This window comes from Convolutriloba macropyga, chromosome 2 (genome assembly GCF_964194025.1).
Source record: "Convolutriloba macropyga chromosome 2, txConMacr16.3, whole genome shotgun sequence".
Taxonomy (NCBI): domain Eukaryota; kingdom Metazoa; phylum Xenacoelomorpha; order Acoela; family Convolutidae; genus Convolutriloba; species Convolutriloba macropyga.
Genome location: NC_134469.1, coordinates 25,773,939 through 25,788,135, shown reverse-complemented (window position 1 = coordinate 25,788,135; position 14,197 = coordinate 25,773,939). Strand labels below are relative to the sequence as shown.

General features: G+C 35.5%; 4 protein-coding genes across 5 annotated transcripts in view; 3 read left to right on the top strand and 1 right to left on the bottom strand.

The window, feature by feature from the left end:
- The window catches only part of LOC142358570 (BTB/POZ domain-containing protein KCTD12-like), a 554,440-nt gene that overhangs the window by 78,760 nt on the left and 461,483 nt on the right, over nucleotides 1-14,197 (bottom strand). The gene's annotated exons all lie outside the window — the stretch shown is intronic.
- The window catches only part of LOC142358574 (baculoviral IAP repeat-containing protein 5-like), a 44,443-nt gene that overhangs the window by 9,415 nt on the left and 20,831 nt on the right, over nucleotides 1-14,197 (top strand). The gene's annotated exons all lie outside the window — the stretch shown is intronic.
- LOC142358571 (dnaJ homolog subfamily C member 5-like) overlaps nucleotides 1-14,197 on the top strand; it is a 29,654-nt gene that overhangs the window by 10,332 nt on the left and 5,125 nt on the right. Inside the window, exons 3-7 of one of the 2 annotated variants that reach the window (XM_075409986.1) lie at nucleotides 3,390-3,446; nucleotides 3,757-3,867; nucleotides 4,243-4,284; nucleotides 12,550-12,763; nucleotides 13,133-13,445. In XM_075409986.1, coding sequence (XP_075266101.1) covers nucleotides 3,390-3,446; nucleotides 3,757-3,867; nucleotides 4,243-4,284; nucleotides 12,550-12,763; nucleotides 13,133-13,404 — 696 coding nt within the window. In that variant the 3' untranslated portion in view covers nucleotides 13,405-13,445. The remainder of the gene's footprint in view (nucleotides 1-3,389; nucleotides 3,447-3,756; nucleotides 3,868-4,242; nucleotides 4,285-12,549; nucleotides 12,764-13,132; nucleotides 13,446-14,197) is intronic. The other variant, XM_075409987.1, reaches the window with a different exon arrangement.
- The window catches only part of LOC142358569 (serine/threonine-protein kinase 4-like), a 50,503-nt gene continuing 38,278 nt past the window's right edge, over nucleotides 1,973-14,197 (top strand). Inside the window, exon 1 of the mRNA XM_075409979.1 lies at nucleotides 1,973-1,980. The gene's annotated coding sequence lies outside the window, so the exon portion shown is untranslated. The remainder of the gene's footprint in view (nucleotides 1,981-14,197) is intronic.

Below are 14,197 nucleotides of genomic sequence, written 5' to 3'. Positions count from 1 at the left end.
TAATTGAGCTGAAACCGATGCTCTACGACCCCTGGCCGACTCCAGCTTGTTCAAGTAGTGCACTGTTATAGAGCTGTAGAAAAAAGGCATCGTTTGTCTTCGTTTACGTTTTTTCTGACAACTTGCAGAGAGGGCAATTGTTATATTACTCAGCCAAAAAGCCGGATAATCAATAAAGGTGCACAGTCAGCCAAACTAGAGCAAACATGGAGTTCAAAAGCTTCGCAATCAAAACCGCTTAGACTAAAGTCCGATTGGGACTCAAAACGGAAGAAGTTATCCATTTCGTAATTTAGAATAAGAGGAAAGTGATCCGACAATTTGGCTTCTAATACTTCACATTCCCATGCTTCTGGCTGTGACACAAAAGCCAGGTCGAGAATATTACCAATTTTGTGTGTAGGAATGCGAACGATTTGATCAAGTAGGTAATCTAGTGTAAGGCAGTCGATTAATCGTTGATGGAGAGTTTGAAGCGATGGGAGAGTCCCAGCTGATATTGGGAAAATTGAAGTCACCGAGAATTAATATCTCGAGCTTATCCGTTGAGCAGTGCTCCAAGTACCTTGGAATAATGCGCGTAACTAATGATTGAAATAATGAAGGAGAAACAAAGAATTTAGAGCTTTTTGGAGGAAGGTACGTAAGTAATATAGCGAGGTAGGTTGATGGCAATCTAATCAGACAGCTCAAGTAGAAGTCTCCTACCTCAGTGTCTAGAATATCAGCGTTGTTTCGGAAATTGTTGTGCAAAGCTATCAAGAGACCACCGTGTTGCTTTACGCCTCTATCGGCTCTTGCAATAACGGAGTACGGCAAGCCGGAGAAGATACTGGAGTCAGTGACAGAAAAGTCAAGCCACGTTTCAACAAGTGCTATAATACTTGGTATTTTCTGAGCGAAGAGCGTTGATAAAGATAAACGCTTCTCAATTGAGAGCATGCTCTGCACGTTAAAACGTAATACACTAACAATTGTTTTTTCGATGGCTTTGGGAAGATTTAGTCATTTCTTTTCCTCCACTCGTCCTCTCCTGATCACAAAGGGTTTCCCAGGTTATTTGTTCTGAAGTGTTCTTCTTTCTTTACGTACTTGAAATTGTGCCTCTCTTTCTGACTTTGTTAAATCAGGATCAACATAAATCAGAAAAATCGTTGGAGGATCGCAGGTTCTTAGACTTCAAAAACTTTTTTCTTTTTATGTCGGACTGAAACTTAACGAGTAGGAGCTGTCGACCGGTGGACTCGTTAATACTACCTATACGCTTCGGCTCGAAATCAGTTTGGCTCAGGGTGACGTCGATATGTTAGGCAATTTGTTTAACAAGATCAAGGTCATTGCTGTCGTTTGATGGTACGGAGCCTTTGATTATAACATTCATTTTCTTGCTGTCTTGTTGAAGCTGTTGATGTCAAATTTCTCGAGCTATGCAGGACCTGGCTTTATTCTCATTTGTAAGGTTATCAACTAGAATGTTGGCATAACTTTTGGGCTCGGTTATTTTACGGCACTGCAAAATCCGCTACAGAAGGATTGACTAACGTCAAAACTCTTGGGTAACAGCACCTTTGTAACAACAGGGCAATCTTCACTGGAGCAAGGTATTTCACTTTCCATTACTTCCTTTGATAACTGAGATCGAGTAGGCATTGTTGTTAATAAGTAAGCTTCAGGAACCTAACCACTGTAAAAAGGAGCCACTTAAATCAGACCTTACTCACCGAACCACTGTCCAGTGTGACCCAGACCGAAAAACGGGAAATAAGAATATCGCTGAGAAGATATAATCGTTAAAAAGGCTGATGCAACTCAAGTTGGTTGTGCGGCTCAATAAGAATATTGTTCATACAGCGAAATACGTTAGCCAAGTCTATCATTAGCCAGATCAATAAAATCCCTTTGCAGACAAGGGCTACCCAGAAATATAAAAATTTGGCTCGTCGAATCAAGAAACCACTGAAACACTAACTTATTAAATAGCAAAGCTATTTAATAAGTTTATCACAACAATTAGGCTATTTAATAAGTTTATCACAACAAGTAGTCCAGAAGGTCCGGTTTTCAATTTTTCCAGAAGGTCCCTCGGTTTTAGCACCTATAAAGCGTTTCTAAGCCTCACCGCCTCTCAATTAAATGCAAACTTCTTGCTTGACCGGTTTTCCTGGCAATGCCGTTTCTTGAGTGAGTTTTTCACGCTTGACTTTTTGATTTGTTGAGTGGTTTGAGTCGCTCGCCTTCAGAGATTGAGCTGTCCTCATAATAAAACCTATTGTAAGCAATGATAGTCCATAGCCCGTGTAATGTAAAGATTAATGTCCTGAATTCTTATCAGAGAATTCCGGGGTTAAAACCTCTCGTCATTTAGAAGTTTTTGCAGCATATAATGTCTCTTAACTATACCTCTCCAGTCGTTCGAGAGCAATTCATCTGACGTTCGTCAGTTTCGTTTTTGAAATCAAAGATGAATCATTTTAATTGCTTTTTTGCCACTTCTAGAGAACTTTCAATATTTCTATGGAAAATTCTTGCTTCAACGCTACTTCTGGAATGTTCCATCGATCGTTTGAGTATTTTGATTTTGAAAGTGATAAATTGGCAAAGCTCGGGGCATGAATTTACTTGGAAATTCCTCGGACGGACGGTAGTAGGGTATTCATTGCCCTCAAACAAAATTTGTAGCAATTATATTAGACTTGAGTTGTTTGAGCATTTTTCCCTTGACCGATTTTTGGTCTAACCCTTTTGAAATTTCGTCCTCAAAAACGGGATAAACAGTTAAAGCCCGCAGTGAAATAAGCGGATGCGCACATCTCTTAGAGCCTCTCGCCTTTCGGGTTTTTAAGTAAGTATTTCGTCGAAACTTTTGCGGAGACATAAACTCACGGTTTGAAGATTGATTGCCGTTCTTAAAGTTTAAATTACTGTTGCAATAGGCAGTTTTTGAGTTGTTATGCCACCCTTGAAATATATCCCCTGCGAGGCTAGCCTCCGCTAAAGCATCGTAAGCTATATTAGTATCTGTATTAGGAGCGTCGTCTCAGAGCTTTACGCCTTACTAAGTATGCGATTCAACGAATTTGCTTTCAGGAAACATTTCATGGTGTGAACGGCTGCTCGTAGTCACCCCCCCCCCCCCACCAACAATCCCCACGTCCGCCCTTCTACCTGGCAATTTGCACTCCTCTTCAGCCCTCCCAACCCCCTCTCGACTCAGCTCAATCCCTCCCTGCCTCCCTAATGCTAGCATCTGTAAGCTCTAGCTGGTGATTACCAAAGCCAACCAATCGCCGGATGTTTGAGAGCAATTCGTCCGGTGTTTGTCGGTTAATTATTAAAACGGTATCGGTTACCATAATAGGTTTTAATGCGTGAATGTGAAGCTGTTTTAGCTGGCTCTCAAATATCACCCAGACAAAAATCAGGGAAACCCAGAAGCAGCTGAAACTGTAAGTTTGTTTTAGCTTCCTGAAACGTCTGGTATTGGTTTTTTGCATCGTTCCTAACGTATAAAAATGTAGCAATACAAATGCGTTACACATAAAAAGTGTCTCAAATTGATGTTTTCGGTCTAAGAGCGCAGCTTAATTGTTCTATGTTTTCCGCGCCCCCTTGAAAGCAACAGTACTGGCAAATATTTTAAAACAGCGTTAAAAGTGGACCTTATGGTAATTACAATACGATCTGAAAATATATTGGCCCGTATAATAAATAAAAAAATAATGAATAAAAATAAAAATGATGACGGTCTGTGTTCAGTTTAAGGAGATCAATCGGGCGCATGCGGTTCTAACAGATGAGCAGAAGAGAGAAATCTATGACAAATATGGCAGTCGAGGTCTTCACCTCTTGGACCAAATGGGACCAGAGGTAAGATGTCAAATGCTGCAAACATTTAACAGGAATTAGAACACTACACATATTACAACTTGAGTGATCATGATCATGTTACAAAGTAAAAAATAATAGCAATTATTTACTGTAATAAAGCACTGCAGTTACTGCAATAAAGCAGTAATGATCCAGGGACTTTCTATAGGGTTACAGACAGGAGTTAATAAAATAGAAGTCGATTCCGTGCTTATCTAAAAGTCCGTTGAAACCCTGGTCAATTACTTGCGCCCAGTATGGTGATTCGGGTGCGCCCAGTATGGTCAATCAATTCTGTTTCATTAGAACTCGAGTTTTCAGGACTGAACGTAACAGTTCAGAATAAACGTATCGAGGGTGATATTGCTGTTTCAGGCCGCCAAAGTGTACTTCGCATTGAGCAACCCAGTATCAAAGGTACGATTTTATCACTTTTTTAAATTTTCAGAGATTTGAAATCTTCGTTTAAAAGTGAAATTTTTGTACTGTGGCTATTATAGCACTCCTATTTTTGTATCAGTTCAATGTTACTTTTGCCGAACTTTGATTTAAATTGAAACAACCGGAAAGGTTTTCCGGAGTAGGAAATTGCTTTTCTTGTTTCTATCTGGGAACGTGCTAATTGGTTCTTCAAGATCTGTTACTGGCTCACTGTTACTTTTTAAAACAAATTTTAAGATATATAAGACTCCTTAACGGCCGCCAAGCCATAGCTGAGTCTATTTTTGAGCTTCTAATTTTTGTGCGACTCGAAGAGAAAATTGTTCCGTTTTTGTGCCGTTCCACGTTAATTCGACTACTTTTTGACAACGAAATTTGTATCAAGTTTTTACCATCTGATCTTTTTTTGCTACTCGAAACGGGATTTTCAATTCTTGTACTTGATGATTAATTTTGGTTGTTTATTTAATATCAAGATTTTGATATTAAATGAATATGGTCCAAATTGCAGTATTATCTTGTAAGAGTTTTCACGTTGTTCAGATTCGTTATATTGCATCATAAATAGCTCCAGAGAGATGATCCGGATATTTGTTTTTGTCGTTTCCTCAGCAATTTCAACAGTGATTTTGTAATGATAAAAAGGAGGCTCGTTAATGTTCGTTTGCACATGAGGTTCCGACACGAGCTGATCTACATCTTTGACTTAATTGTCTACCAAATGAAGAGATAACCAAAAATAGATGTTTGAGTTTTAAAAAACGTTTCATGCCCAAACTACTAATTGAATTACACAATGCCATGCCTCATTACAGCGCTCACAAGATCTGCCAATAAAAAGACTACGTGAAAAAAGCAAACAAAATAATTAAAACTAAAAAAATTAACGGCAAAAACTCAATATCTAAATGTAAAAGCACCTAGTAAACAACGTCAAAATGCAATCAGATAAAACCTAAACTGAAAAAATTTTCTTTTACCTTAAGTATACAGCAGATGGGACATTATCTAAATAAGACTAGGTAAGAACTAAACAGAAAAAATAATGAGGCGAAATTGAAAAATCTATCAACATTTTTTAAACCAAATAATTTCAAGCGTCTTAAAAATCCTTAGCTTTTAGCAAAATAATTCTCGATAGTATTACTCTAAAGTCATTACGCACCTGATAGGACCTGTCTTTGGTTAGACTAAGCCACAGAAATGGACTAAAGATACAGAAAAGCTCAAGAAATTACATAAAATCTGCGAAAACACAAATCATTGAGGCCATTAAAGTCATTAGCTATTATCTAAATGTTGTTTTTTTTATTTCAATTGTTATCTATAATATTTGAGCTAAAATTATTCTGAACGGTTAAATAAGTTTACATGGGAAACAATTAGTTTCATTTGAAACTAATTGGGCTCTGATAATACGTGAACGTGGTAAAAGAAGAGAAAAGAAACACATAATAACCACTCGCAAAACATGTATGAAAACGCATATTTTCCCAGAAACAAAACATCAGTTACAACATAAGATCAATAGAATGTTTAATGCTTGAATTACAAGGAGTTGGATGGAATCTCACAATGATGAGAATGAGTTCCAAGTTGACGAAAAGAACAACAAAAACTACAAAAAACAAAAAAAATAACAAAAAACGAAAAAATAAAAATAATTTGAAAAAAATGTCATAAACTGCAAGACTATGCGCTATGATTTTACTGCTTAGAGTAATATCATTCATTCAATTCTCAATTAGAAGTATATGAGACATATCAGCACTTAACGACTACATAAAGAATACAAAACAGCGAATTCTAAAAAAAATGAGACAAAAGGGTGAAAGCCATTAAAAATGATTTTTTTTTCCGTGGGAACAATTCTATCTTCAATTAATTTTTTAACAACAATAGGATTCCTCTTCCTTTAACAATCAGACTTCAAAAAATCAACAAATATGAACAAATATTTTGAAACCACGAAATCTTTGAGAAAACCCGCATTATCAATAGCTTCAATAGCTTTCAACGGTAGTAAAATATTACGCTACGTTATGCCTCGATGGGATGAAAATGCTGTCTGTCGTTGACCAGTCAGCAAGAAGACATCAGAATAAGTCTTCTAACTATGAAAACAATCACGATTACAGCCGAAAACCAAAAATTCATTGCAAAGTACGAGAAGTATGTTTCGAAGCCATTTAATCCAAAAGCTTTTCTCTGACACCTTTATCCGTGATTCTTTCAAAAGGAAAGAAAATTACGGCAAAAATTTAAAAAATATATATGGAAGATCGTCACATTGAAGTCATAAAGTTAAAAATTGAAGACTAAACAACTAGCCACATTAATTTTGGTTGCAGTACAAATAACGGGGGTCCAGTACAAATTACTGAGACTGACTTAGATTTCGCAAAAATAAGTTTAAGATTGGCTAACGTTAAAAAATTCAAAAAAATGTCTTAACAACCATTAGCTGAACAACCATTAGATGTCCGCTCAAAGCACTAGATAGGTTCACTTAATGCTCATTAGGAGGACTATTGAACTTTTAGTCAACGTGTCTATGACATAGGACTTCAAAAATTCAGTAAAACCTCAAAAAGAATCAAATTTTCATTAAAAATTACGAACACTGTCGAAGCCAAAACAATATGAGCAATTCCTTGAAAGCTATTTTTGTGTTCATTGGGTATCATTGGAATGTAAATGTTGTCTGTCATTAAGAGAACCTTGATATGAAAGTTGACTATTCTCTTAGTGACTTAAAAACAAAAAAATTCATAAAAATATTTTCAAAAAAAAACAGCTGAAAAATAGGGTTTTTTGATAGTAAATTTCCCAGTGAGACCAGAACTAGTCTTTTTAACAGAGATATGTCATTAACAGAACCTCGATATGAAAGGTGACTATTCTCTCAGTGACTTAAAATCAAAAAATTTAAAATTTTTTTCTAAAAAAACAGCTCAATTAGAATTCGAATTTTTTTTATTGTACATTTCCCTGTGAGACCAGAACTAGTCTTTTTAACAGAGGTCTGTAATCAACAGAACTTCGATATGAAAGGTGACTATTCTCTTACTGGCCTAAAAACAAAAATTAGATAAAATTTTTTCTAATAAAAACAGCTCTCAAATAGATTTCGAATTTTTTTTATGGTAAATTTCCCTGTGAGACCAGAACTAGTCTTTTTAATCGCTTTTCGTCTATTAGGAACAGCAAACTGATGCATTTTGTAGCGTGAAAAAAAATTTTGAAATAAATTATGGAAAAAATGTTAATTCGAAAAAAAATTACGCTAAAAGTGAACAAAAGTGAACCAAATATCCGGTGTTCACGTGAAACTTTAAACCTCGATAACTCCTCGAAAAAAAGAGAAATTCAAAAAAATCTTTTTAATTTCGAATTCTACAAAATAGATAGTATAATGAAAGGTACAGGAAGTCGGTTTGTATCCTTTTCAATGGCAGCGATAGCGAGCTTTATTGGCCTTCGCTTGGTTTTTTTTCAACTTGGAGAGGTGTTGGCAGAGCGAGCGTCAAATATCCGGTGTTCACGTGAAACTCTAAACCTCGATAACTCCACGAAAAAAAGCGAAATTCAAAAAATTTTTTTGAATTTCGAATTCTACACTGAACGAGCTTCTTATTGATACCACTCACGTTTCTCTACGATGAATATATCGATCGGCCAAAATTGTCTGAACAAAAAAACCCATTTGATTATATAGTTCCTCCCTTCAGAAGTGGGTTCGGAACAATTATTTGACAATTCTTAACTGAATATCAATGCTCGCACGTATGTTTCTTTTTGTAGTTTGTTCTACATTTTTTCGTTTTTAGGTTGTTGTAACTTAGTTTTATATTAGAAAATATCTGGCTTTGCTTTCCTCGACTGACTCTCTATGTCTCTAAATCAACTAAGACGTCTGGCTTCCTTGGCACAATTAGTAGGCCAGTGTTTTTTTTGTTTATATTGAAGGTATCGTTCACTCCGAATAATGCTGTACTTTACCAGATAGTATATTTTGAGTAAAACACAACGCTATTGTCACAAAACTTCACGAGTTTGTCACTGAATTTACAAAGAATAATTCGATATCGATGGAATTAAACGTGTTTGCAGTTTTTGACATAGTAGCTCACAAAGTCTGTTTAGACTTCATCTGTTCTTCAATATATTGACTTAGAGTCAGATAACAAAATTGGTCTTAATTTTAAATGTTTTCTGGTTTTTTTTCACATTCGGTTATTACTCGCTCCTTTTTTCCATTATTCTGTTAGATTTAAAAAAAATTGTCTTGTATCTTGTGCGGATGCTTCTTATTGTATCCGGAATGGATTGTCCTTTGTATGTTTAAATCGCCGTCTCCCTAGATTTTTCTTGCGAGCATTTGATATCGCTTCAAAAGCTCAAAATAATTTTCATCGGGGATTTTTCGCTAATCAATTTATTTTATTTGCAGGACATCTTCTATAATGATTTTGAGTTCTCAGGTCATTGATGTGATCTGTAATCTTGCATTACTTTAATCTCTCAAAAACTGAGTTTTTGATTTGAGAAATAAGGTTTTAGTTTTATGATTTTAACTGCAAATGGAATTTAACAGTCAAGTAACGTCATTCAAAAGTCCGAAGTCCGAAAAAATCTATAGTTTGTGAGAAAATTGTTAATCATTTCAAAACAGATAGTATAATGAAAAGTACAGGAAGTCGGTTTGTATCCTTTTGAATGGCAGCGATAGCGAGCTTTATTGGCCTTCGCTTGGTTTTTTTTCAACTCGGAGAGGAGTGTTGACAGAGCGAGCGTCTTTTTTGTTCGGCAATTTTATTGTGGTTTATTTTCAGGAAATGAAGCGAGTGAAAAAGTGTATAGATCAAACGACTGAACGAGTTGAAGAGCTGAGAAAAGAGGGTATTTTTCTGTTGATGCTGCAATTTTCAAAGAGCGAGAAAAGTCGTCTAAAAATTTCTCTGAGATTGGAATTTTTTTGATCGCTAACGGTTTTTTTTTATTTTGAACTCAACCCTTTTCAATCAAAGGTGCAGTCTTTCATATTAATTAGTTGCAGTAAGTCTGGAGGCGTTTTGGAGCATTTCAAACAAATTTTGCAATTATCAATTCAATTTTGAGTCTTTTTTGCTATTTTGAGAACACATTTTTGCAGTTTTTTTTATATCAGTAAATTTTGTTATTCGCAAGTTTTATAGTGCTTGGAGAGTTGTGCGGTTAAAATTAGTTGTTATAGCAGTTTTGGTTGTTCGATTTCCTTGATGTTAATTTTAAGTTGTTCTGTTAAAAACCGAAGTTTTAATCTTCTGTTAAAAACCGAAGATTAAAAACCGAAGTTGTTAAAAACCGAAGTTTTTCAGATATTTTCATATTCTGATTTTAGCTACTATTATAGCTAAAAGTGGGGAACTTTACTGAAATTTATCGTTTCACTGGAGTTTATCGTAAATTTTTTTTCTAGTTTTTGTTATTCTCAGGTTTTAATTGTTGTTTAACGATTCTACCGGGTATTGTTGGGTGGGTGTCTGTTCTACGATAAGTTATAAAAGTTTTTCAGAATGATAGTAAGAATGTAGTCTTTTATTATTCTAAAGAGAACTTTATAAAAATAAAACTTTTATTTTTTTGAATTTAACGATCATTTCCCTTCCCTTTCATCGATTTTCTTATCATGAACCGTTTTAGTTGGTTTTTCTGTCAATTGGAATCCTTTTTGGAAATAACCGTATTTCAATGTTTTGCGAATACTTGATTTGGAGTCGCAACTTTTAAAGAAATTTTGTCGCCTGTTTTTTATTGTTTAAAAGTCGTTTCCGAAAATATTACGGCTGATTTTTTAAGATCTTTTTACTCGTCCTCAATTTTTAGTATTTTTTTGTCATGTCAACGCAGAAGTGGAGCGAGAAGTCGAGTGGCTGTGCCAATAGTGGGTCTTTGTTCAGATGCGGCAGAATATCTTTTTTTTACTGTTCTTGGATTTTCTTTCTTAATGATTTCCCAAATCCAGTACTTTGTTTTTTGGTCGTTTTCCATGAAAGTTCTTTGAATTGTAGTTAGGGACTTGTGTTTGAATTTGAACTTTAATGGGGCCTTGTCTTTTTTACGAATCAGATGGAGCGTCTTTTTTGTCCAAATTTTTTCGAATGTATTTAAAACCTTGAAACAGGATGCAAAAGTCAATTCCGCATGTGAAAACTAAGTGTTTAAATCAAACGGATGAACGAATTGAAGAGAAGAGAGAATGGTTTTCTGGTCATCACAAGAAAAAAGGGCGTGCAAAATTTTTTGCTAAGCGATCGAATTTTTTGATCAATTGCTGCTCGTTTTTAGTTTCAACTATGCAGTCGAAGTTGTTTCTCTCAATTGTCTAAATTAGTAATAGTGCGTCTTTAGCATTTTTGAGCTTCTGAATAAATATTACACTGTAAGATTCAAAATTCAGCTTTTTTAAAACCATTTTTCCGTTTTTAAACTTTTTTCAAAAAATTTTTTTATATTCCTTTTTTCTAGAATTTGGGTAGTTTTGTGGCTGACATTAGGTGGCCGATTTTTATATGTTTTTTAAAGCTTTTTTAATTCATGCTGCTTGCTGTAGTTTTTTTGATGTTTTTAACTATAAATTGTTCTATGGTTGTTGATATCATAAAGTGATGCTTGGTGCCTGGACATGACAATTTTCACTCAAATTATACATTGTCAATTTTTTTCAGGTTTTCTTTTCTGTGCGTTTTTAACAGTAGTTTTGTTTTTCTCTGTCGCGTTTTAGGAGAGTGACTGATCTAGTAGGTGTAACATTTTTTTTAAAGTTTCTTAGAATAATGGTTGGGAACTTGAAATTTTGTCTTTTGTAAAGAAAAAATAAAAATTTTTTCCTTCTTTTAGTCATCTCTTTTACTTTCCTCGTTTTTCTCTTCATTAACCGATTTTAGTAGATTTTCTGTCATTGTTTTTCTTGCAAACTACTTGTATTACAAGTCTCTTGTAAATAATTTTTTTGGAGTCTTGTTTAAATTTTTATCAGATTCTATGTCAGTTTTTCCTGTTGTTTTCCGTTTTGGCTGAGAATTTTTAGTATTAATATGTAGGATGTGCATTTCATTAGTGAGAATTGACCTTTTCCTCATTGGAGTTGTTTCCGGAAATCTTCGGGATGAGTTTTAAACAACTGTTCACACTCTTTGAATGCAAATTTGAGAAGTTATTTTAACCACGCCGCGTGAACACAAATTCGCTTTCTCGGTCGTAATGTTTTGTTCACATGCTGCAATTGACTTTGATTTTTGCTATTTTTCAATTTTTTTGTCGGATGTTTTTTCTAAGTGGCTTTTCCAATTCGTTTATTGTCCATTTTAGGTCTAGTTTTTCTTAAGTCGATGAAAATTCTTTGAATTGTGCTATCTTTTGTCCTATGTTTTTATTTCGTCAGAATTTTCGTTGCAATCATACGGCGACACGCTTACTTCTAGTCTGCTTTTTGTTCATTTTTTCATTGCATTTCAACTGAATTGCGCCCGTGAAGTCATTTTTCACTCAATGGAGCGAGTTTTTAGGTTAGTCGCGTGATTTTCTTTGGTCGCACGTGACCTAACTCACTCTTGAAATTAGTTTCCCTCTCTCAAATTGATTTTTGCCTACTTTAACCGAAGAAATTAACAGCGTAGATCAGTCTAATTGAAGGTTATTTAAGCCGAGCATTAGCTGCGCCTAAATAACCTTTAATTAGAATTAGCAATATGTTAAACATTCATAATCATAACAACTTAGTAATTAGTTTTAAGAATTTAAATTTCTCTTCTTGGTCTTTTTTTCATCTTTTTGACTGCAGATCTGCGAAGCCATTGCACCTATTTGTTGGCAATTTGCCAGCTATGTTTTTGATGGTGCAATACCTATGAAGGTTTATGAAAGCCAATCGCTCTTTTTGAAAAGTCAAAAGGGTTTGTTTAGATTTCTTCTTCAAGGCTGCATTGGGTTTCTGCTGGGTATATAGGTTATGAACATGTCCTAAAAACTCTCTTGATCATGCGACATGTCCGTAAGTGTTTTTTATTTACTGAACCAGTTGATGTGTTGGAAGGTATAGATAGTTTTATGGAGGTAGTGTGTAGTCTCATAATGACTTTTTCTGGTTTGCCGGCAGTTGTATCTTGTCCAGCAATCATTTGAACATTTTTTTTATTTCTTGCCTCTCTCTCAGATTGATTTTCACAATCTGGCTATACCTTTTATTCTATGTTTCAGGCAATCTTCATCTTCTGCACAATTATCACTGGGTGCTGGTGTTGCTGTTGTTGCTGCTGCTGTTGCAACTGCTGCTGTGGCAAATGTAAACCGGACATGAGTGAGGAGGAAGCGAATCTGTTTGGCACTGGACAGGAGGGAGAGAATGATGGAGTGGCCGCCAATGGCACCTCAGAGAAACCTCCCGTCACTACTCAACCTCACGCAACTACAGGTGGGAATATTTTCAAATCAGATCATCGAAAAAGTAGATTGTTGGTCGAAGTGAGATCTACTGTGTTTTAGTTGTGTTGCTTCGAACACGAATGATAAATTTTTCGGTTAAGGGGAAGTTTGTTTTTTATGGTAGTGGGAAAGTAATTCTTTATAGTCACTAACTTGATGATGAATCAAAAATGTGCTGAAATATAATTAACGGGTATGTTGCCTGCATGTGAAAGGCAAAGGCCAGATGAAATAAGCATCTATTATAGTATGCGTTGTATGTATCTGTTTTGGATGATGGTGCATACGCGAAATCGTTCTTCATTGTAAAGCATTCCTGATCAAGTTTAATTGGTATTCAATCGCCTATTTTTACAAGCAACTCCAACTATAGTGATTGTGGATGCATCTGTCGCATCCTCCGAGGGCATTCAAGCCGAAGCCTGCGTCGATGACGGTTCTGAGGAGACTAAATGCCACTCTAATGGCATCAGCCATGATCACACAGAACCAAATGACGTGAAGGAAGACCTTCAAAATGGTGCAGAAAAGAACCAAATGCCTCAAATTGCTGATGATAAATCATCGAAGAGTGAAGTGAAAACCACGGCAGAAGACTCAGCAGCACGACGTTTTGAATCAAACGCTTGAAATTTCGGCTATCGGGAAATATTTCAGCATTCCGTTTAATGGTAAATCATAGGCATGACATCTTGGACAATGCACGCTTTCTGTGGACTCTCAATTTTTGATATTATCAGCATGAATCGCATATATCTAGTATTTTGCCATATTTAGGTTCTGTGTTCAACCTTGTCTTAGAAATTTTGTAATGCATGCTCATAGTTTCTATAACTTGTTAATAGCCGCCCTCATCTTCTCAGCCGGCTATTATTGCGCTCGTATTTTTTACAATTCAAAGAGTTTGAATTGTATTGGGGCGCTGTCTTTTTTTTAAGATCTGTTCACACATTTTCATGATTTTTGAAGTCAAATTGGAGTAGTGATTTTGGTCACGCCGAAACAGGAAGTGGAGCGAAAAAGCTAGTGGTTTTGCGGCGTGAATTTTTTTCTCTCTAATTAATAGCCGCCCTCATCTTCTCAGCCGGCTAATATTGCGCTCGTATTTTTTTTTTTTACTTCGTCAAACTTTTTTTCGCTTTACCATTTTGCCGCTTTTTCGACATTTTGCGTGAAATCTTTTTGACTTCTCTAGGCTAGTTTCTCTCTTCTCTCATTCTGCTAAAAGTGAATTTGAACATCAGTTGCTAAGCAAAGCAATTCAAAATGAACAGAGTCGGTATAAAAAATTGAAGTCAGAAATAGAAACGGGATAAACCCATAGAGCCCAATTTTAGATGCCCGCTATTTGAACGTCGTTCCTATAAGTTACCACCTCTAATGGTTATTGGTGTTGATAGTAGCCCCTGTAGCCTCTCTCTAA